The sequence below is a fragment of the Oryctolagus cuniculus genome, chromosome 19 (genome assembly GCF_051225735.1).
Source record: "Oryctolagus cuniculus isolate XC-2025 breed Fujian yellow rabbit chromosome 19, ASM5122573v1, whole genome shotgun sequence".
Lineage (NCBI taxonomy): Eukaryota > Metazoa > Chordata > Mammalia > Lagomorpha > Leporidae > Oryctolagus > Oryctolagus cuniculus.
This window is the reverse complement of record NC_142885.1, coordinates 49,852,160-49,873,419: the sequence shown is the minus strand read 5'-3', so window position 1 is coordinate 49,873,419 and position 21,260 is coordinate 49,852,160. Positions and strand designations below refer to the sequence as shown.

Here is a 21,260-nt window from a genome sequence, read left to right as displayed (position 1 = left end):
GGCCTGGAAGAGGGGCAACCGGTACAGAATCCGGCGCCCCGACCGGGACTAGAACCTGGTGTGCCGGCGCCACAAGGCGGAGGATTAGCCTAGTGAGCTGCGGCGCCGGCCTTAGTTTGGTTTTTAAGATCAGGTGTAAGGTGCTATTTCACTGCTCTTTGATGCACATTTCTCTGATGACCAGTGATGCTGAGCATCTTTGAATCTTGTTAGCCATTCGTTTAGCTTCTTTGGAGACGTGTCTATTCGAGCTCTTTGTCCATTTTTAAATTGCGTTATTTGCAGGTTTTTTTTTTAAAGATTTATTTATTTATTTGAAAGGCAAAGTTACACAGAGAGAGGTCTTCCATCCACTGGTTCATGCCCCAACTGGCTCCAACAGCCAGGACTGCACCAGGCCAAAGCCAGGAGCCTGGAGCTCTGTTTGGGTCTCGCACATGGGTGCAGGGGCTCAAGCACTAGGACCATCTTCCGCTGCTTTTCCCAGGTCATTAGCAGGGAGCTGGACCGGAAGTGGAGCAGCTGGGACATGAACCAGGGCCCATATGGGATTCTGGTATTCCAGGTGGTGGCTTTACTCGATACACCACAATAGCAACCCAATGACAAATAAGTAAATCTTTTATAAAAAAATAAGTAAACTCAGCAAAGTTGTAAGATATAAAACCAATGTTCAAATATTAGCTGTGTTTCAATGCACTGTCAGGAAATTAATAAGACAGTTCCAGGAGTCGGTGCTGATGTGTGGTGGGTGAAGCCGCTGTCTGCAGATGCCAGCATCCCATATGGGTGCCAGTTCAAGTCTCAGCTGCTCCACTTCTGATCCAGCTCTCTGCTATGACCTGGGAAAGCAGTGAAAGATGGCCCAAGTGCTTGGGCCCCTGCACCCGCATGGGAGACCCAGAGGAAGCTCCTGGCTCCCGGCTTAGGATCAGTGTAGCTCCGGCTGTTGCAGCCATCTGCGGAGTAACCAGTGGATGGAAGACCTGTGTGTGTGTGTGTGTATGTCTCTGCCTCTCTGTAACCCTGTCTTTCAAATAAATAAATCTTAAAAAAAAAAAAAAAAGCCAATACTACACAAAGCAGACCATGGATTTAGTGCAGTTCCTAGTGAACCCCCAGCCATCCTTTCTACAGCTAGAAAAGTCCATCCTAAAATTTATGTGGACTCTCAAGGGCCCCAGGGTATCCTAAACAATCTTGAGATGGGCCAGCGCTGCGGCTCAATAGGCTAGTCCTCTGCCTGCAGCGCCGGCACCCCGGGTTTTAGTCCCAGTCGGGGTGCCGGATTCTGTCCCGGTTGCTCCTCTTCCAGTCCAGCTCTGCTTTGGCCCAGGAGTGCAGTGGAGGATGGCTCAAGTGCTTGGGCCCTGCACCCACATGGGAGACCAGGAGAAGCACCTGGCTCCTGGCTTCAGAACGGCGCAGCGCACCGGCTGCAGCAGCCAATGGAGGATGAACCATTGGAAAAGGAAGACCTTTCTCTCTGTCTCTCTCTCTCTCACTGTCCACTCTGCCTGTCAAAAAAAAAAAAAAAATCTTGAGATGAACAGAGCTGGAGGCCTCACCCTTGCCAGTTTGTATTTTCACAGATCCCACCTGGGATGCCAGCGTACAAGCCGGTGGCTTAACCTGCCGCACCCCGGTGCCGGCCCCTCCTCTGTTATTGGATGAACTCATTGTTTTCATGGAATTTTTAGAATGAAACAAATAATTTTACTTTCTTTTCCATCGATATGCTTTCAATTTCTTTTTGCTGCTCCTTTGTTCCAACTACAACATCCAGCTCTTCTTAGGAGGCGGAGTGGGGGGTGTCTTCCATCCGCTGGTTCACTCCCCAAATGGCCACAACAGCCAGAGCTGCGCCGATCTGAAGCCAGGAGCCAGGACGTTCTTCCAGGTCTCCCACATGGGTGCAGGGCCCAAGGACTTGGGCCATCTTCCACTGCTTTCCCAGGCCAAAGCAGAGAGCTGGATCAGAAGTGGAGCAGCCGAGACTTGAAGTGGCACCCATATGGGGTGCTGGCACTGCAGACAGCGGCTTTACCCACTACCCACAACACCGGCCCCAGTGGTGTGCACTCTTATCAGTACCCTGAGGGCCAGAATACCTGAAATATCAGAATATTATGAAAGCAAGGTCATTTAGTGCGATCTCTGGCCTGTTGGGTGTTTTCTGTTAGCATAGGGTATTGAATCTTGCCAGATGCCAATTGTACAGCTGCTGAGGTGGCCGTGAGATTTTTGTCCTTTGCTAAAGTGAGATACTACGCTGATGGATTTTTTTTTATTGGAACCATCTGTCATTCCAGGGCTAAATCCTGCTTGGTCATAGCGTATCATCCTTGTATTGTATTGTGCTGTCCAGTTTAGTTTGCCAGGATTTTATTGAGCATTTTTCATTGGTGTCTTGGATCTTTGGATTGAGTGTGGAGGGAATCTCATGAAATGAACTTGGAAATGTTCCCCCGTCCTCAGCTTTCTGGAGGCGTGTGAAAAGAATTGGTGGGAATTCTTTCAGTGGTTGGTATAATTCACTAATAAGGCCAACCGGTCCCAAAGTTTTTCTTTGTTGGGATGTTTTTTGTTTTCAGATTAAAAAAAAGGATTCATTTGTGGTGCCAGTGCTGTGGCGCAGTAGGCTAAATGCAGCTTCCTTTATCATGGTGAATTGCCTTTGTGTGTGTGTGTGTGTGTGTGTGTGTGTGTGTGTGTTTTGTACAGGATAGTTTTGCTGGATATAAAAGTTGAGGTAGGCTTATTAAGACTTCAGCTTTTAAATATATTGTTTCATTGTCTTTTCTACCCTACTTTTTTTCTTTAAAAGATTTATTTATTTATTTGAAAGTCAGGGCCACACAGAGAGGAGGGGCAGAGAGAGAGAGAGAGGTCTTCCATCCGATGATTCACTCCCCAGTTGGCCGCAACAGCCGGAGCTGCACTGATCTGAAGCCAGTAGCCAGGAGCTTCTTCCAGGTCTTCCACACAAGCCCAGGGGTTCAAGGACCTGGGCCATCTTCCACTGGTTTCCCAGGCCACAGCAGAGAGCTGGATGGGAAGTGGAGCAGCCGGACCTCAAACCAGCACTCATATGGGATGCCGGTTCCTCAGGCCAGGGAGTTAACCCACTGCACCACAGCGCCGGCCCCTACCCTATTTTTCCATTGAAAAACTACCTGACAGTCTCTTCTTTGAAGAGGAAAATCGTTCTTTGTGCATTTTAAGTATGTGTGTATATATATATATATATACATAGTATTTAATTTTTAAAAAGATTAGTTATTTTATTTGAAAGTCAGAGTTACAAAGAGAGAGAGAGAGAGAGAGGAAGAGACAGAGAGGTCTTCCATCCTCTGGTTCATTCCCCAAACAGCCAAAATGATCAGGGCTGGACCAGACTGAAGCAAGGAGCTTCTTCTAGGTCTTCCACATGATACAGGGGCCCAAGGACTTGAGCCATCTTCTACTGCTTTCCCAGGCCACAGCAGAGAGTTGGATTGGAAGTGGAGCAGCCAGGATTCAAACCGGAGCCCATATGGATGCCAGCACTGCAGGCGGCAGCTTTAACCCACTACGCCACCGCGCCAGCCCCAGCAATTTATTCTTTCCATTCTTCCCGTGATGCATCTGCAGGCCAAGGCCAACTTCTCACTGTGAGAAAAGTAGTGCTTCTGTAAACATCTTAGGACACGCCCCTTCTACACTTGGGGAGGGGCTTCTTCAGGAGCGACGCTGGGAGTGAAATCTCTGGGTCTTCAGGCAGGCATGTCCCACGGCCCATGTTCAGCGAGTTTCCACACCAGTTTCCACGGGCGACCGGTGGGAGTCCCGTTACATCACATCTTGGCGACACTGTGGTAGCGGCAGGACTTGAGTCTTTGCCAATCTGATGAATCGAAGCGGCGTGTCATTGTGGTTTCTATTTGCATTTCCCCGCTGACTGTCGAGTTGGGCGTATTATTCCCTATGGCACTTGCTTCTGTCTGATTTCTCAGCCCTCGCTTCTCTGCCTCCCCTGAATCTCCCCGAATTTGGCCCAGCTTGGAGCCCGTGTGACCACCACCTCCAGATCGTTTCTCAGCCTGGGACCCAGTGGAGCGAGGTGGCCATGGGTTTTGTCTGTCTGTCTGTCTGTCTCTCTCACTCACACACACACACACACACACACACACACAGCACATCTGCAGCACAGATGCATGAACCCCCACCCCACCCCCATCCCTGCCCACCTCATTGTAGAGACAAGAAAACAGTGGATCAGAGAAGTTAGCCAGCCTGCCCAAGGGCACACAGGCAGGACGTGGCGGCCCCAAGGCAGGTGCACCTCACTTCTTTGTGGGAGGCCGCCGAGGCCAGTGGCAAGGTCTGGGAGGGCAGAAGTCTTCCTGCGGGAGACCCACCTGGCCGTCTGATCCGCAGCTTGGGAGGAAGCCAGGGCAAAGAGTCAGAGTCTCGGCTCGGAGCTGCGGGGGCAGAGGAGGAGGGTGTGATGGAGAAGTTTCCAGCTTCCGAGGCTGATGGGGCCCACAAGGGGCGGGCTTACTCTGCTGGCTGCTGCTAAATACCCCTGGATTCCCCAGTGAGATGGTTAAACCTCATTCTGTCTTTCAAAGATGCTGGGAAAGAGCCATTGTCTGCACTAGGGACACAGACAAAAAGCCAGTTTGATGCCAGCATGTCACAAAGCCCCTCTCCCCCACTTGCCTGCCTTCCCTTTTATTTCTTAATTATTTATTTATTTCAAAGGCCGAGAGAGAGAGAGAGGTCCCATCTGCTGAGCCTGGATTCGAGCCCATGTGTTCTGGCACGAGATGCAGGCGCCCCCACTGGTACCATAACCCTGGCACGGAGCCACCAGCTCCTCCCTGCTACAAAAAAAGGCAAGCTCCTCTCCAGCTCCTAGGAGGCGTGGGCAGTTGGTAGCTGCTCGCGAAGATTGAACCACTGTGTTTTGCTTTCCTTTTATTTAGTTTTGGCTTTCATTCTATTTAGTCTTGGAGTGAGCTGGTCGTTTTGTTCAGGAAGCATTTGTACAACATCCTCAATGTGGCATGGAGCATTCTAAATGCTTTGCAAATATGAGCCCACAAGCTGGGGGTGGGGGTGGGGGGTGACGCTGGTGTTGAGGCATCGCCTCCCGATCCAGCTCCCTGCCTATGCGCCTGGGAAGGCAGCAGGTGTTGGCCCAAGTGCTTGGGCCCCCTGCCACCCATGTGGGAGACCCAGGTAGAGTGCCAGGCCCCTGGCTTCAGTCTGGCCCAGCCCTGGCCGTTGTGGCCATCTGGGGAGAAAACCAATGTATGGAAGACCTCTCTCTCTCTTTCTCTCTCTCTCTCTCTCAACTGCCTTTCAAATAATCTTTTTTTTTAAAGTTTGCATTATTTCAAAAAAAATTTTTGCACCAGAATAAACATTCTTTATTCGGTTTTCCATCAAGTAACCCTTGGATTGACTAAATGGATTTTCGCAAGAACCCTGAGGTGGGGATGGCTGTCATTGTCCCCATTTCTCAGATGAAAACCCTGAGGCCCACAAAGGTTAAGTCACTCAGGCTGTAAATGGCAGTGCTGGGTTTTGCACTGAGCCAGCCTAGCTCCCGGGGCTGTGCTGGAACCAGGGTGGGACATGTGGACCTTCTGTTATCTTGGCAGGGAGAGAATCTTTTCCTTTGACACGAGTTTACTGGAGTGAGAAAATCAAAGGAAACGTAATCTAACCAGCAAGTAAATAATAGCATTCATGAACACCTTGAAGGTCCTCAGTGGGTGGCAGAAGTTCTGGAACATTCCAACACAGCCACAGGGTTACAGCAGGTGAACAATGAACGTAGAGTTTAGAGGAGGGGAGGAGGAAAGGCCCACGAGGAGGCCCCAGCTCATGCAAAGACAGAGGCATGGCCGAGGCCCCTGGCGCTGGGGAGATGTGAGTCATACAAGGCCCCCGGACCAGTAATAGCAGGAACTCGGCCCCCTGCTGCAACTCTTCACACCTCCCAGGGCACGGTCACACCTGCTTTCTCACGGGCTCGGCCCAGCTGGCAGGGGCACAGAGCATGACCGTCCCCGCTTTGGACGTGAGCGCTGAGGCCAGGGCGCTGGGGAAGAGCTACTGTGTGCTCCAGGTCCGTGAGGCTTCCAGTCCTGCGCCCGCATCTCTCCTGCACTCTCTCAGCTTATCTCAGGTGGCAAGCAACAGAAATCGACTTCAACATGGCTGACCGTGTGCTCAGTGCGTGAGAAGTACGAAAGGGGGGCATCAGTAGCAGCTAGATCCAGGCGCTCCAGTGCTGTCTTAGGACCAATCTTTCCAGACAGGCTCTCTCCAAGTGGTGACAAAGATGGCTACCAGCTTCCAGCAGGTACTCCAAAAACTACTTCGTTGTTAGAGTCCTAGGAAAAATATCCCAGGACTGCTCTCATCAGCCTGTCCTGGCCAGCCACATGGAGTGTTGTGATTAGTCAGTGGCCCACCACATGGAGTGTTGTGATTGGTCAATGGCTAGCAAATGGAGTGTTGTGATTGGTCAATGGCCAGAACATGGAATGTTGTGATTGGTCAGTGATCAGCCACATGGAGTGTTAGTGATTGGTCAGTGGCCAGCCATGTAGAGTGTTGTGATTGGTCAATGGCCCACTTGACCCCACATCGAGTGCTGTGATTGGCCAGGACTCCACTGTGTAGAGCAGAGGGTAGAGTCAACTCTACCCAAATTACCAGAGGGAGCTCTGACTTGAGCACTTTATAAGAAGCGGGCGGAGAGGGCAGGGCACCAGAAGCAGCAGGTGCCAGCTGTTCATCACCAGAGCCGACCGTCTTTAGGCAGAGCTGAGGAATTTGGAGAGGAGTCTTCCATCTGGGGAAAGGAGTTTGCATTCTCTCCGCTGTTAAATGGAGCCGTTGTGTGTCTGAGGGGTATGTGTGCCGGTGATGCGGGCGGCAGCTTAATGTCGGCCCCCGTTAGCGGCGTTGTCCATTTTAAAGTATGTTAGACACAAAAGCACAAGGACGGCTGTTATTACTTAAGGTGACACTGAAGTTAATTTTTTGAGTGAGTTCATTTATAAAAAATACATTAAATTGGGGCTGGCTTTGTGGCGCAGCAGGTTAAGCCACTGTCTGCAACACAGGCATACTGTATGGGCACCAGTTTGAGTCTCAGCTGCTCCAGTTCCACTCCAACTCCCTGCCAATGCACCTGGGAAAGCAGCAGAAGATGGCCCAAGCGCTTGGGTCCCACCCACTGGGAGGACCCATTAGAAGCTCCAGGCTCCTGGCTTCAGCCTGGCCCAATCCCAGTTGCTGCAGCCATTCGGGGAGTGAATTAGCGGATGGAAGATCTCTCTTTCTCTTTCTGTAACTCTGCCTTTCCAAATAAATATTTTAAAAAATATATATATATAATGGCCGGCGCCGCAGCTCACTAGGCTAATCCTCCGCCTTGCGGCGCCAGCACACTGGGTTCTAGTCCCGGTCGAGGTGCCGGATTCTGTCCCGGTTGCCCCTCTTCCAGGCCAGCTCTCTGCTGTGGCCAGGGAGTGCAGTGGAGGATTGGGCCCTGCACCCCATGGGAGACCAGGAGAAGCACCTGGCTCTTGCCTTCGGATCAGCGCAGTGCGCCGGCCGCAGCGCACCAGCTGCGACGACCATTGGAGGGTGAACCAACGGCAAAGGAAGACCTTTCTCTCTGTCTCTCTCTCTCACTGTCCACTCTGCCTGTTAAAAATAAATATATGTATATATATATATATATATATATATATAAAATCTGGCTGGCGCCATGGCTCACTAGGCTAATCCTCTGCCTGCGGCGCCGGCACACCAGGTTCTAGTCCTGGTTGGGGCACCAGATTCTGTCCAGTTTGCTCCTCTTCCAGTCCAGCTCTCTGCTGTGGCCTGGGAGTGCAGTGGAGGATGGCCCAAGTGCTTGGGCCCTGCACCCGCATGGGAGACTAGGAGGAAGCACCTGGCTCCTGGCTTTGGATTGGCGCGGTGCACCGGCCGTAGCGGCCATTTGGAAGGTGAACCAACAGAAGGAGGACCTTTCTCTCTGTTTCTCTCTCACTGTCTAACTCTGCCTGTCAAAAAAAAAATACATATAATCAATAATAGTACCCATTATGCACAAATAAAGATGGCAGACATTTTGAAAGCAAAGAATGCTAGAGCCTTTGGGTCATTCTAGATCCTTCTAGAATGTTCCAGATGCTCTATGTTCTGTGTCCATCATGGTGGTTGCTCAGGGCTTGCTCCAAATCTCCTCCTGAAATTCTCAACAAGAACCCTGGAGGCAGGCTTTCCTGCCTGCACTTAGAAGGCTCAGAGAGGGCAAGGGCCTGGCCCCCAGCCCCTCAGCTGGTGGACTGGACTTCCGGGGCCCCATAGCCTGTGCCCTTTCCCGCTGCGTCTTGGGTGATCTCGTTAGGGAGGTCACGCTGAGCTCTTGGGTAGGGCCAGAGGAGGCACCACAGGTGCGTGTGGGGAGTCTTCCCACCTGCAGTCAGCCACGACATCGAGGAAAAACCACGGTCCCAGAATCTGTCATCCCTCCGGGCTGTGGCTGCACCTGCTACTCGGGGTGACGTCTGAGCCTGGGCAGGTGCCCCACTGGCCTCTGGCTGGCCCCTTCCTACACAGACCCAGAGATGGAGCGGGAGCGGGAGGACAGGCACAGTGCCCAGAGGAGCCTGGCCTTGCAGACCCAGGGTGCGCGCACACTGCTCAAAGAAGCCCGCTCTGTTCTCCCCAGGGGCTCCCTGCCCCCCGGGGAATTAAGCGTATGGTCCCCGGTGGGCTAACCTGGGCTCCGTGACCGACTCGGAAGCCTTACTGTTGGGCTAAGTGTAGGTGTTCCGCAGGGGGCTAACCTGGGTGTGTTATTCAGTAAGAAGCCAGCTCACTGGGAGTACGGGAGTGAGCACACAGCCGCCCAGCGGTCGGTCGAGCTGCTGGCCAAGGCAGTCCCCTCCCCCTCTCTCTGCTGTTCTCTTTATTTATTTGAGAGACATGGCAAGAGCTCGTATCCTTTGGTTTACTTCCCGGTTCCCCTGCAATGGCCGGGGCTGAGCCAGCCCCAGAGCTGAGAGTCAGAAACTCAGTCCAGGCCTCCCACGTGGGTGGCAGGGGCCCAATCACTTGAGCCCTTGCCAGCCGACCCCCAGGAGCTGCACTGGCAGACGCTGGAGCCAGGGCCCCGGATGTAGGACGTGGCCGTCCTGACTCACGTCTTGATGCCTGCACCAAACATCTGGCACCTCCTGGATTTTTTTTTTTTTAATGTTCAAGTTCACACGAGCTACACTGCTGGTTCGTGCCTGTGCCCAGGGGGAGAGGGAGGAGATGGGGGCTGGGAGGAGAGGAAGGGGCCATCTTGGGACGAATCAGCCATCTGGAGGCAGAGGCGGGACCCTGGGCATCATCCACACATCGCTCAGACGCTGAGAATGGGTGGCAGGTCTGCCCAGGGAGGCCCCCAGCCCAGGCTCATGGCCCTGCCACTGTGTATCTCTTGCAGGCTCTCGGAGTCAGCATGCAACGTGGCTGGGCTGCCCTCTTGCTCCTGCTGGTGCTCCAGGGCGGTGAGTAATGGCCCCTCCCCCACCCCCACCTCCCACGAAGCTGGCCTGCTGGGCTCCGGGAGGTGACCAGAGGCCACCAACATTCATTTCCTGGAAGCTGAGATGGGGGAGGGGGGAGAGCTCTGGGACCCAGAAGTGTGCACTTGAACCCGGGGGCCTCAGGTCTCCCAGTCTCAGTAGGGATGGTGGGTGTGGAGGCAGCTGCTGCTCCCAGCCTTGGCTGAGGGAGGAAGTCCTGCCTTTGGTCTAGCCTCAGTTCCTCCTCATGTAGCAGCCACTGGAGCCTGCACGGTGCTTGCGTCCCCTCCCTCCACGGGGCTGGTGGCGGGGCTGGGGGCTGGGGCTGGGGCAGTGAGACCAAAGGAGTCGAAGGCTGGGGGACCACAAGAAGCTGGCAGGACAACAGCCCAGCAAGGGGGTGCTGCCCGGGGATGGTGATCCAGGAGGTCTTCCTGGAGGAGGGGCCTGTGAAGAAGTCAGAGGCTGGCCCAGGGCGAGGAGGAACCTGGCGCGTCTCTGCTGACTCATTGGCATTTTTCTCTGGGTTTTACCCAAAGACCCAGTGCCTCAAATAACTCCCTCGGGAAACAGCTGGCAGGCTCTGTTTCTCTTTCTGACTGGCCGGTCTCTCTGTCCCAGCTCTAAAGTGCCCCATGGGGGCAGCCACCACAGCACCCCCCCACCCCGCCATCACCACGTGGCAACAAACAGCCAGCACCTGCTGTATACCAGGCCCTGAGCAGCTTGCGCCCATCCCCCACTCCCGCCCTCCAGGGGAGGCTCAGCAGAGGCCGGCAGAGGACAGGGGACAGGTCCACAGCCACACAGCCGGGCGGTGGCAGAGCCGTGGGGGCTCCTGACCCTCGGCCCCTCGGTCCTGCTGGAGATGGGGTCGTTTCTAAAGGATGGAAGTGCATTTCTCACTGTCCTGGAGCCAGCAGCTTCCACGTCTGGCGGGCGCTGGGCCTCTGCTTCCGGGGGGGCGGGTGCCTTGGGCGTTGGGTCCCTTCTGTGGCAGGAGGGACTGAGGGCAAAGGGGAGTGGACGCCGGGTGCCTCCAGCCCTTGGTGAGGTCACCCAGCCGTGCGTGCACGTTGCCAGCTGCCAACCTCAGTGGCACCACATTGATGATTAAATCTCAACATGGGAATGATTTATTTATTTCCAGCTTATTTGAAAGGCAGAGAGAGAGAGAGAGAGAGAGAGACGGAGAGGGAGGGAGGGAGATCCCATCCATTGGTTCACTTCCTGGATGCCTGCAGTAGCCAGGGCTGGGGCCAGGCTGAAGCTAGGAGTCAGGAACTCCATCCGGGTCTCCCCTGTGAGTGGCAGGGGCCCAAGTCCTTGAGCCATCTCTGCTGCCTCCCACGGTGCGCACCAGCAGGAAGCTGGAGCAGTAGCAGAGCCAGGACTCCAACCCATGCCCTCTGAGATGAGCTGCAGGCTTCCCAAGCCCCACCCCTCAACCTGGGAAGCATGGGGGACGCTCAGGGAGGCTGTGGCGTGGCCCTCTTCACCAGGCTTTGCTGCAGTTTCTTGAGTGGCTGCCCCATGCAGGCCCCTGTGGGTTGCCTGGGTGTGATCCGTCTAATACTGCCACAGCTCCTGGGGCACCTGTGTCACCTGCCTGGGGCTGGGGACAAGGAGCAGTTCTGAGTCGCAGGTGCACAGCCACTGTGTGTGCTTCCTGCTGTGCCCTGCACGCTGTCCCGACCCCGGGCGTCTCTGCTCGGTGGACACAAACTGTTTTATTCTTGAGAGAGAGAGAGATCCCACATCTACTGATGCACTCCCCAAATTCCTGTGAACAGCTGGACTGGGCCAGGCTGAAGCCAGGAGCCCGGAACTCAGTCCAGGTCTCCCACATGGGTGCAGAGACCCAAACCCTTGGGCGCTCACCCCTGCCTCCGAGGGTGCCCATCAGCAGGGAGCTGGAGCCAGGAGCCAGGTACTGAGCCCACGTCCTCTGCGGACACGGGTGCCCTCACTGTGGTCTCAGCCTCAGGCCTTCACTCTCTGCGGGGTCTGAGTCGCTTCCCTGTTGCTCCTTCCTCAACACTCTGGCCCAAGTTTGGTTCAAACCCTGTCCCTTGATGGCCCGCAGCCCAGCGAGGGGTGAGCCAGCCACTGGGAGCCTCCTGCACTCTTGGGTTTATTTATTTATTTGAGTTACAGAGAGGGAGAGACAGAGAGAGCTCTTCCATCGGCTGGTTCACTCCCCGAGATGGTCGCAACAGCTGGGGCTGGGCCAGGCTGAAGCCGGGATCCAGGGCCTCCAATTCAGGTCTCTGATGTGGGTGCAGGGGCCCAAGCACTTGGGCCATCCTTTGCTGCCTTCCTGGGGGCATCAGCGGGCAGCTGGACTGGAAGCGGAGCAGCCAGGATGGGATGTGGGGATCACAGGCGGCAGCTTAACCACCCCTGTGCAGAAGCCCCGGCCCCCAGCCCTGGGTTGAGTGTCTGCCCGAATGAGTGCTCTTTTCTCCACAAAGTGCCTGAACGGGCCGGTGGGCAACCCTGTAAGCCTCCCTGGAGGAGGAGGAACATCCCCCCAACCCTGGAGTGAGATGCATGTCCACACGTCAGAGCCTGTGGTGGTGGCTGCCTGGAGGCTTGTGTTGAGAGGGATTCTGAAGCCACGTTGAGGGGCAGAGAGTGCTGTGATCGATTACTGATGTCTGCCATGGGTGTGGGTGTGAGGAGTTCACACAGACTTCCCTGGGCAGCGGCCTCAGCGGCGTGGCCTCATCTCAGAGCCTCAGTATTCTGGTCTGTGCACTGGGTGTCGGAGCAGGCAAAGGTCGTTCCCAGCCACAGAGTTCTTGGCTCTGGATCGAGGTTCTGCCCCCAGAGTGACCCCCCAGGAAGGGAAGATGCCCCCACCTCCTGGATCTTCACCAGCCCAGGAAAAAGCCACTGAAAGTGGGTCTGCTTGGAAAAGGGAACAAGCTTCTAGTACGGGGCGGGGGGGTGGGGGCAGGGAATGCTTCAGGCGCTTGCATTTGCCCAGCAGAACTAAAAACAATTGCATGCTTTTTGGCCAACGTTGCCAGGCGCCAAGCCTGCAAGGGTGCCTGTCTTTTAGAACAGAGACGAAGAGCGAGGGGGCGGGGTCACCAGACTGCCAGGGAGCCCACCCATCCATCGATGGCCTCTTGGTGGTGGTGCGGTTGTGAGCAGTCGGGGCTTCTAGAATGTTCTCCCCCTTTGCAGCACCGCCCGTGTGGCCAGCTGCAGGGCAGCGTAGGTGCCTATGCCTTCTCAGGGCCTTCCTGCGACTTCATGGGGGCTGAGCGCTGTCGTGCAGTGTGGGCGGCTTCGGGGGCCATCCTGTGGGGAGCTGGACGGGACACTGCCCCAAGGGACAGTGGGCTGGGGCTCAGGGCAGCTCAGTGCACTACGCTTCCTAACAGGAGGGCCTCGTCCCCATAGCCGGCCTTGACCTTGAGGTTCCTGCAGGGAATTCCTTGGTGGTGAGGACCCCCGTGCTGCAGGCCGACGTCTCACTGGCCCCTGGGTCTCCATCTTCATCCCTTTAAGGCAGTGGCAGTGGGGGAGGGGTGCTCCCAGCCCCTGGGCAGCCCCTGAGCCAGGCTCTCTCTACCCCGACCCTCCAGGCTGGGGCTGCCAAGACCTCACCTGCTACACTGATTACCTACAGACGGTCACCTGTGTCCTGGAGACCTGGACCCTGCACCCCTGGCTGCTCACCCTTACCTGGTAAGTGGCTAGGCCTTGCCAGCCCCACGGGTGCTACTCAGGGTTCCCACGGGGCCTCAGGAAACCGTGTATCCCATACATTCTAGGGCAGCTCAGGCTATAAAAAAATAGATGCCTTTTATTCTGTTACCTATTCATTCATTCATTTATTCATTCATTTGTTCAAGACACACTGATGACTTTGCTGCCAGACACTGCCACAGGCACCAGGGATCCAGCAGGGCCCAGGGCTCCCCTAGACCCCACACAGCCGGGTGGTATCTGGGAGAGAACAGCTGCAAACCCCGGATCAGCAAACGGGACACCTGCTGGTGCGGGCAGGTGCGGGCAGGATAGGGCCTTGCATGGCCGGGTGCAGAGCGAGTGGCACGGGGCAGGCTCTGCTGCGGCCAGGGTGGGCAGAGCAGGTCCCTCTGCATGAGAGGGGGCAGCCCATGAGCTGGGGGAGGGGCCGTGCAGGTGCAGACACCCTGGCCGGGGAAGGCCCCATGCATGTGCAGAACAGCGAGGAGATCAGTGTGAAGGGGGCAGCAGGAGCCCGGGAGAGGGGGAGCTGAGCAAACCAATTTGTTTCTTTGAAAGGCAGAGAGAGAGAGAGAGAGAGAGAGAGAGAGAGAGAGAGAGAGGTCTTCCATCCACTGGTTCATCCCCCAAATGGCAGCAACAGCTGGGGTCGGGTCAGGCTGAAGCCAGGAGCCAGGAACTCCATGTGGGTCTCTCATGCTGGTGCAGGGCCCCGAGCACTTGGGCCATCTTCTACCGCTTTCCCAGGTGCATTAGCTGGGAGCTGCTGGAGGAGTGGAGCAGCCGGGACTTGAATGGCACCCATAAGGAATGCTGGCATCACGGGCACTGCTTAACACACTGTGGCACCATGCCAGCACCAACAGGGAGTTTTCAAGTCCCCAGACTGCTCTGTGAGAGGAGTGGATTTCAGAGAGGGCAAGCGAGGCAGGGACCCCATCCAGGCAGCCGTCCCCTGGTCCAGGCTGGGGGCTTGGGGAGCATTTATTCATGAGTGCCTGGTCCCCTGGAGGCGAGCGAGCTGAGCCTATCACAGGGCGTCCAGGATGCTACAGGGGCGGGGACTTGCCCCTGAGCCCCGAGCACCCCCCGGCCTGCAGCTGTGACCGGCCGCTGTCTTTGAAGGCAGGACCAGTATGGAGAGCTCCAGGACGAGGTCACTTCCTGCAGCCTGCACAGGTCTGGCCACAACGCCACACACGCCAGCTACACCTGCCACATGGATGTGTTCCGCTTCATGGCCGATGACATCTTCAGCGTCAACGTGACGGACCCAACTGGCAATCACTCGCAGGAGTGCGGCAGCTTCATGCTGGCTGATAGCAGTGAGTACCCATGGACTCCAGGAGGGGCAGAATCTGGGTGCCCCACCGTCCCTGTCCTCTGGGCGCACTCTCTCCCCGCTCCATCAAAACCAGTGTGTTCTATGCCCTCCCCACCACATACTGTTCTGCTTTGTGGAGGTGCTACTTTTTACTAAGGTGTGATGGGTTGATACTTGGTTGGGTCTTAACCCCTAAGGGAAGCAGCAGATGTACTGGGCTGAGGCCAAGGACTTCTGGGCTTCAACTGTGGCTCAGCCCCTGCCTGTGTGAGTGACCTTGAACGAGGCACATCCCATTTGTAGAGGGAAATCTTTCAATCCGGACCCTCTGGGGTTCTGTCCCCAGGAGGCGAGTGCAGGGCACTGAATCACCAGGAAGAATCGTCTGAGTCCCCTCCCTCTCATGAGCTGCTGTGAGGCCTGGGACTTCCCTCCAGGGTGGAGTGGGCACAGAGGGTTGGGGACAGGGGAACCTGGCCAGCAGAGGTAGTTGTGTGTGCAGGCCCAGAACCAGGGAGGGCAAGGAAGGCTGGAGAGGTAGCTTTGGTTTGAAGTCTGTCCGTGCGTGTCCATGTGTGTCTGTGCCTGTCCACGTGTGTCTGTCTGTATGAGGAACTCCAGAGAGTTCACAGAGGGGTGGATACTTGGCACAGCACTTAGGCCCCCTCTTGGGACACCTGCATCCCAATCAGGGTACCTTGCTTCAAGTCCTGGCTCCATTCGCAACTCCGACTTCCTGCTAATGCACACCCTGGGAGGCAGCAGGTGATGGCTCAAGTAGTTGCGTCCCTGCCGCCCATATGGGAGACCGGAATGGAGTTCCCAGCTCTTGGCTTCAGCCTGGCCCAGCCCTGGCTGTTGCAGATATTTGGGGAAGGAACCAACAGAAGGAAGATTCTCTCTCTCTCTCCCTCCCCTCTCTTCCTTTCAAGTCAATAAAAATCTATTTTTAAAAAATTTGTGAAAAAAATGGAATTAAAAGACAAGTTTATTTTGGTGTCAAAAAGGCCTTTGAAATCCATGCATACAAGGAGTCTTTAAAATGTTAATGGAAAATATTTGTTATTTAAAAAAATGCATGGACTTCAAAAATGTTTTGCAGCAAAATAAATTTAACAATTTTTTTTTAATTCGGGAGGGAGTGCACCTGTCTGCTGGCTCACTTCCCCAGGTGCCCCAGTGCTGAAGCCAGGAGCTGGGAGAGCTCCCACTTGGGTGGCAGGAACTCACTGCTTGAGCCATGACCGCTGCCTCCCAAGAACTTGCAAGAAGCTGGAACCAAGGGCCGGAGCTGGGATTCAAACCCAGGCCCTCCACCTTGGACACTGGTGCAGTGTCCTAACTGGCAGCTTCACCACGAAGCCAAACGCCCTCCCCAGAGTTGTCTTCCAATTCCATTTCCCCACCTCTCTGAAGCCTCTTTCTTACGTGTGTGTGTGTGTGTGTCGAGCATCGAGAGAAAAATGGAACTAAAAAATAAAACTAAAGAATCTGAACATTCTTTCTCAACCTGAGCTCCATCAAGGTGGAGTCTCATTCACTGGGAATGGCGATGCCGGCCACTGAGCCCATAGCCCAAGGACAGGGTGCATCTGGACTCTGAGCCCATAGCCCAAGGACAGGGTGCGATGCTGGCCACTGAGCCCATAGCCCAAGGACAGGGTGCGTCTGGACTCTGAGCCCATAGCCCAAGGACAGGGTGCGATGCTGGCCACTGAGCCCATAGCCCAAGGACAGGGTGCGTCTGGACTCTGAGCCCATAGCCCAAGGACAGGGTGCGATGCTGGCCACTGAGCCCATAGCCCAAGGACAGGATGCGTCTGGACTCTGAGCAGGTCAGTGAACTCTTTTTAAGGTTATTCACTGCAGAGAAGTGGGTGCCCCAGGGAAGAATTTTTTAGTAGTAGCAAATGCAAAGAAATCAGGAGGAGACAAAACAGGGATGCCTAATGACTTCCCGTAGAGATCCTTGCAAAATTGTGCACTTGCTGAGAGTGAGAAGTAGCAGTGTTTTCGGGGTGGAGGAGGGCCCTGGTAAAGCTTTCGTGGGCGTTTTTCTGCCAATGTGTTGGCTGACTTCCTCAAAACCCTCTCCTAACAAGCAAATATTGTGGTTCTGTGTCCCTCTGGCAAATGCCTTGAGCTTCCCCCCCGCAAGCTGTGGCCATGACCCTGGCTCTTGCTTCCACTGGATTACGCCTGCCTCTTGGTAGCCGTTGATGTAGTCATGCTTTGTCTTCAGGATTGTACCGGTAAAGCCATGTCTCACATCCTGTTACACCTCCTGGGAGAAATCCTTCAGAAACTTGGTCCCACTTGCTATCTAATTTCTACGGACGGCGCTGCTCTTATCTGCAGCTTCTCTGTGGGGTCACAGCTGGGGCACCTGCTGAGCAGAAATGGCTGCTTTAAGCTTTAGGTGGGAATTGTGTGAGCTGAATCCGTTGAGATGTGCAGGATGTTGGCTGTGCATCTTCCTAGAGTAGGACACAACCCAGCGTGAGATGGATTTGTTCCTCACCCAGTGATGTGGCGCTGCTGCTGGCTATCTGTCTGTCGCCTGCTGCTGCTTTGGGCACTGTCCCCATCAGCTCTCCATAAAGCACCGGAGTCGGCGCCATTCTTCTGTCCTAAATTGACCGAAAGTTGGGTGCTTAGTTTATTCTAATTCTAGCAGAATTCCCGTTGCTTTGACAAGGGCTTTTTTCAAACTTGACATCTTATCTTTCTCTGTATCCCAACCTGGAGCCTGTTCACACGTGACATAAGGAGACAGGATGGGTTTGGTTTGGTGCAAAAAAAAGTTTGAAATCCATGTGTAGTTTTTATGTAATAAACATTTCCATGAACTTGTTGAAGACTCCTCTTCTGTGTGTGTGTCAGTGTGTGTTTGTGTGTCTGTGTGTATCTCTGTGTGTCTGAATGTGTGTATATCTGTATGTGTCTCTGTGTCTGTATGTCTGAATGCATGTGTTGGGGTGTCTGTGTGTGTGTGTATCTGCATGTGTATTTGTGTGTCTGAATGTGTGCGTCAGTGGGTGTCCATGTGTATGTGTCTGTGTGTCTGAACATCTGTGTATGTGTCAGTGTGTGTCTGTATCTGTGTCTATGTGTGTGTATCTGTATGTGTCTCTATATGTATCTATGTGTGTCAGTGGGTGTCCATGTGTGTGTGTCTGTGTCTCTGAATGTCTCTGTGTGTGTCACTGTGTGTCTATATGTGTCTGTGTGTCTGAATGTGTGTCTGAATGTCTGTGTGTGTGTTAGCGTGTGTCTGTGCGTCTGTATGTGTCTGTGTGTCTGAATGTATGTGTCAGTGGGTGTCCATGTGTGTGTGTCTGTCTGAATGTCTGGTATGTGTCAGTGTGTGACTGTATGTGTTTCTGTGTGTGTCAGTGGGTGTCCATGTGTGTGTGTGTGTGTCTCAGTATGAATGTATGTCAGTGTGCATCTGTATCTGCATGTGTGTCTATGTGTCTGTGCATATCTGTCTGTGTCTCTGTGTCTGTGTGTCTGCATGTGTCAGTGGGTATCTGTGTCCGTGTGTGTGTCTGAATGTCTGTGTGTGTGTCAGTGCGTGTCTGTGTCTGTATGTGTGTCTGTGTATATCTGTATGTGTCTCTGTGTGTGTCTGAATGCATGTGTCAGTGGGTGTCCGTGTGTGTGTCTGTGTATCTGAATGTGTGTGTGTCAATGTGTGTCTCTATGTGTCTCTGTGTGTGTCTACGTGTGTCAGTAGGTGTCCATGTGTGTCTGCGTCTCTGAATGTCTGTGTGTGTGTGCAGTCTAAACAGCCTCAGAGTCATACACACACACACACACACACACACACAGAGGAAGAAAGAGAGGAGCTAGGAATTATTTTGGTCAAAAAGTCCCATCACTGAAGTAGTGACACTGACAGTACCGCATGGACTGTGGCGTCCGCAAACGCCCGCCTCCTGCCACGGTAGGCCCCACGGGAGCCCCCGTGTGTGTCAGAAGCTCGGGCAGCTGCAGAGTGCCCTGTGGTAGCCCCAGAAGCTCTTCTACTGATGTGGCAAAGCTTCGTCCAGGGCCTACTGTGTGCTGGGCGCTGTTATTCTAGCAGCTGGGGCATGGGTTGAACCAGGGGGACTGCTGAGAGCCCAGAGCTGGAGGCAGACAGGGGACAGAGCAGCAGAGGAGTCATGCAGCCCATCGGGGGTGGCAGACAGAAAGGGGGGGTCGTAGGGGCAGGGCCAGGTCTGCCGCTGCTGCTTGCAGGCCCCTTGCCCTTTGGTCCCTTGAAGTCCCCCCCTCTGTGACCCTGCTCCTGGTGAATTCGATGCCCTAGGAGAGAGGCAGCGGGGGTGGGGTCCCACTTCCCAGGAGAGGCAGTAGAGGTCCAGCCCGTGCTCTGCGCTGCTCAAGTTCAGCATGCAAATTTAGGATGGAGCAAAACGGGAACTTGGGCTTTGAAAGTGACGCAGTACCGGCAGGGACCAGAGGAGCTGGGGACAGTGAGCCGCACCCACGGGGTGGCCAGCCATGCACACCGGGGCCCTTCTCACTCATGGCGCAGCCTCTGACCCCTCGGGGAAGCTGGGGCCCAAGGCGGCCGGGGCCGTGTACAGAGCCGGCCCTGCCACTCAGTGGGTCTGAGCTTTGGGAATTGGAGCAACTGCACCTGCACCTGCGTTTCCAGGCTGCGGCTGGGTTTTATTCCTGGAAAACCTGCCTCATCTGCACTCCTGTGGGCCCCTGAGTCCTGGCCTCTGGCTTTCTTTAAGGACAACCCCCAAACTCCACTGCACGTGGGTTGAGTCCCTGCCTGCCTTGCACCCTGCCTGCCTTGATCCAGCCTGAATCTCCGGTTTCTCAGCCAAATAAACTGAGACCCAGAGACGGGGCTGCTCAGGGTCCCTGGGTCTGGGTCACTCACCTGGATCCCCTCCACATGGGCTCAGGCGTGGGCGAGGGGCGGGACTCACACTGCCCATCACCAGATCTTTCTCACCTGCTTTATCTTCTGGGGGTTTCTCCTCCAAGTCAAGCCTGCACCCCCTTTCAACGTGACTGTGACCTTCCTGGGATACTACAATGTCTCTTGGAGCACCGATTATGAAGACCCCACCTTCTACGCGCTGAGGGGCAAGCTGCAGTACGAAGTGCAGTACAGGAATCGGGCCGACCCCTGGGCTCGGGTGAGGGCCGCGGAGGGCAGGGTGGGGGCGTGGGAGGAGGGAGGGCAGGGCCTCAAAGGGAAACCGAGGACACCCCCCATGAGCTGGGCTTCTCCCGGCTGCCCTGTCCTCCCCTCTCCCCGGAGGAGGGTACCCAAAGGGGAAGGGGTTGTCTCTGCCGCAGGCTGCACCCTGAGCCCTGAAGGGTCAGGGGAGAGAAGCTTCTTCCTGCTCGGTGCAGCCACAGGGGGGAGCTGTCGACACGGAGGACGGCCCAGGGCTGCGGCGTCCTGTGTTTAGGCTGCTCGCTGCTGGGAAACGTGAAGAGGGCCTGTTATTTAGAACAGTCGTGGCTGAAGGCCCTGGCTTGTTAAAGATCTTCATAAATGCCCTAGTGTAGGATGTTGTCCCTGTCACACACATGCATACACGCACACACACATGCACATGGATATGCACACATGCACTCACACATATGCACATACACAATGCACCCGCATGTGCACATGCATGCAATCATATGCACGCATACTCATACATGCTGTGCACACACATACACATGTACACACGTGTGTGCATGTAATCACGTGTATGCACACCTACACATGCATGCATGCAATGCACCTACACAGTGCACATAGTACATATACATGCAATCACATGTATGCACACACCTACACATACATACATGCATGCAATGCACTCACACACATGTGCATATGCACATATGGCACAGGACTTGCAGAAGCAGAGGTGTCCGTTGCTGTAGACTCTATACGCGTAGCTGTAGACTCCCAGAAAGACCCCCTGTTGCGAATGTCCATGTCTGCTCAGATGTGTGTCAGTGGAGAATGTCTGGGCTGTTAAAGAATTCCAGAATCCCACCGACTGGATCGCTTCCACTTAATCACTCCCAGGAGAGACCCCAATCCCAGGACATCCCCAGTGCCTGCAGGGATGGTCCCGGGGCGAGTGGGGCTCCAAGACAAAGAGAGCCAAGTGTATCACGGGCCATGCGGGGGCAGCGCTGGCTGACAACAATGCATGCACTGCCAGCGCCCAGGCTGTGCCCTGGGGCACCTGGGGGAGACTTCTCAGCCTCTCTGTGGGGCGGGGCCCTGACTGGTGCGTTCCTCCTGGCAGAGTCCGGGGAGAAAGCTGGTCTCAGTGGATTCCAGAAGCGTTTCCCTCCTGGCCCAGGAGTTCCGCAGAGACTCGAGCTACGAGCTGCAGGTGCGGGCGGGGCCCCAGCCTGGCTCCTCCTTCCAGGGCACATGGAGCGAGTGGAGCGACCCTGTCGTCTTTCAGACCCAGACAGAAGGTGGGCGTGCAGCTGGGGGGCGGACACCCCACTCCTGGTACAGAGTCCTGGTCCGGGTCCTGGTCCCAGAGGCAACTGCCCGACACTTTGGCGCCCCCTGCGGGCCGGGTCCTGGGTGTGGGGCTGACTGCTGCCTCTCGTGAATGATGGTG

The 21,260-nt window shown here is 55.2% G+C and overlaps 1 protein-coding gene across 4 annotated transcripts in view; it reads left to right on the top strand.

The window, feature by feature from the left end:
- The window catches only part of IL21R (interleukin 21 receptor), a 34,468-nt gene that overhangs the window by 7,118 nt on the left and 6,090 nt on the right, over nucleotides 1-21,260 (top strand). For 2 of the 4 annotated variants that reach the window (XM_070064547.2, XM_070064548.2), the window contains exons 2-6: nucleotides 9,512-9,575; nucleotides 13,193-13,295; nucleotides 14,445-14,644; nucleotides 19,654-19,808; nucleotides 20,931-21,108. In XM_070064547.2, the coding sequence (XP_069920648.2) occupies nucleotides 9,527-9,575; nucleotides 13,193-13,295; nucleotides 14,445-14,644; nucleotides 19,654-19,808; nucleotides 20,931-21,108 (685 nt within the window). In that variant the 5' untranslated portion in view covers nucleotides 9,512-9,526. Of the gene's footprint in view, nucleotides 1-7,980; nucleotides 8,019-9,511; nucleotides 9,576-13,192; nucleotides 13,296-14,444; nucleotides 14,645-19,653; nucleotides 19,809-20,930; nucleotides 21,109-21,260 lie in introns of those variants that run through there. The other 2 variants (XM_089321465.1, XM_089321466.1) reach the window with 2 other exon arrangements.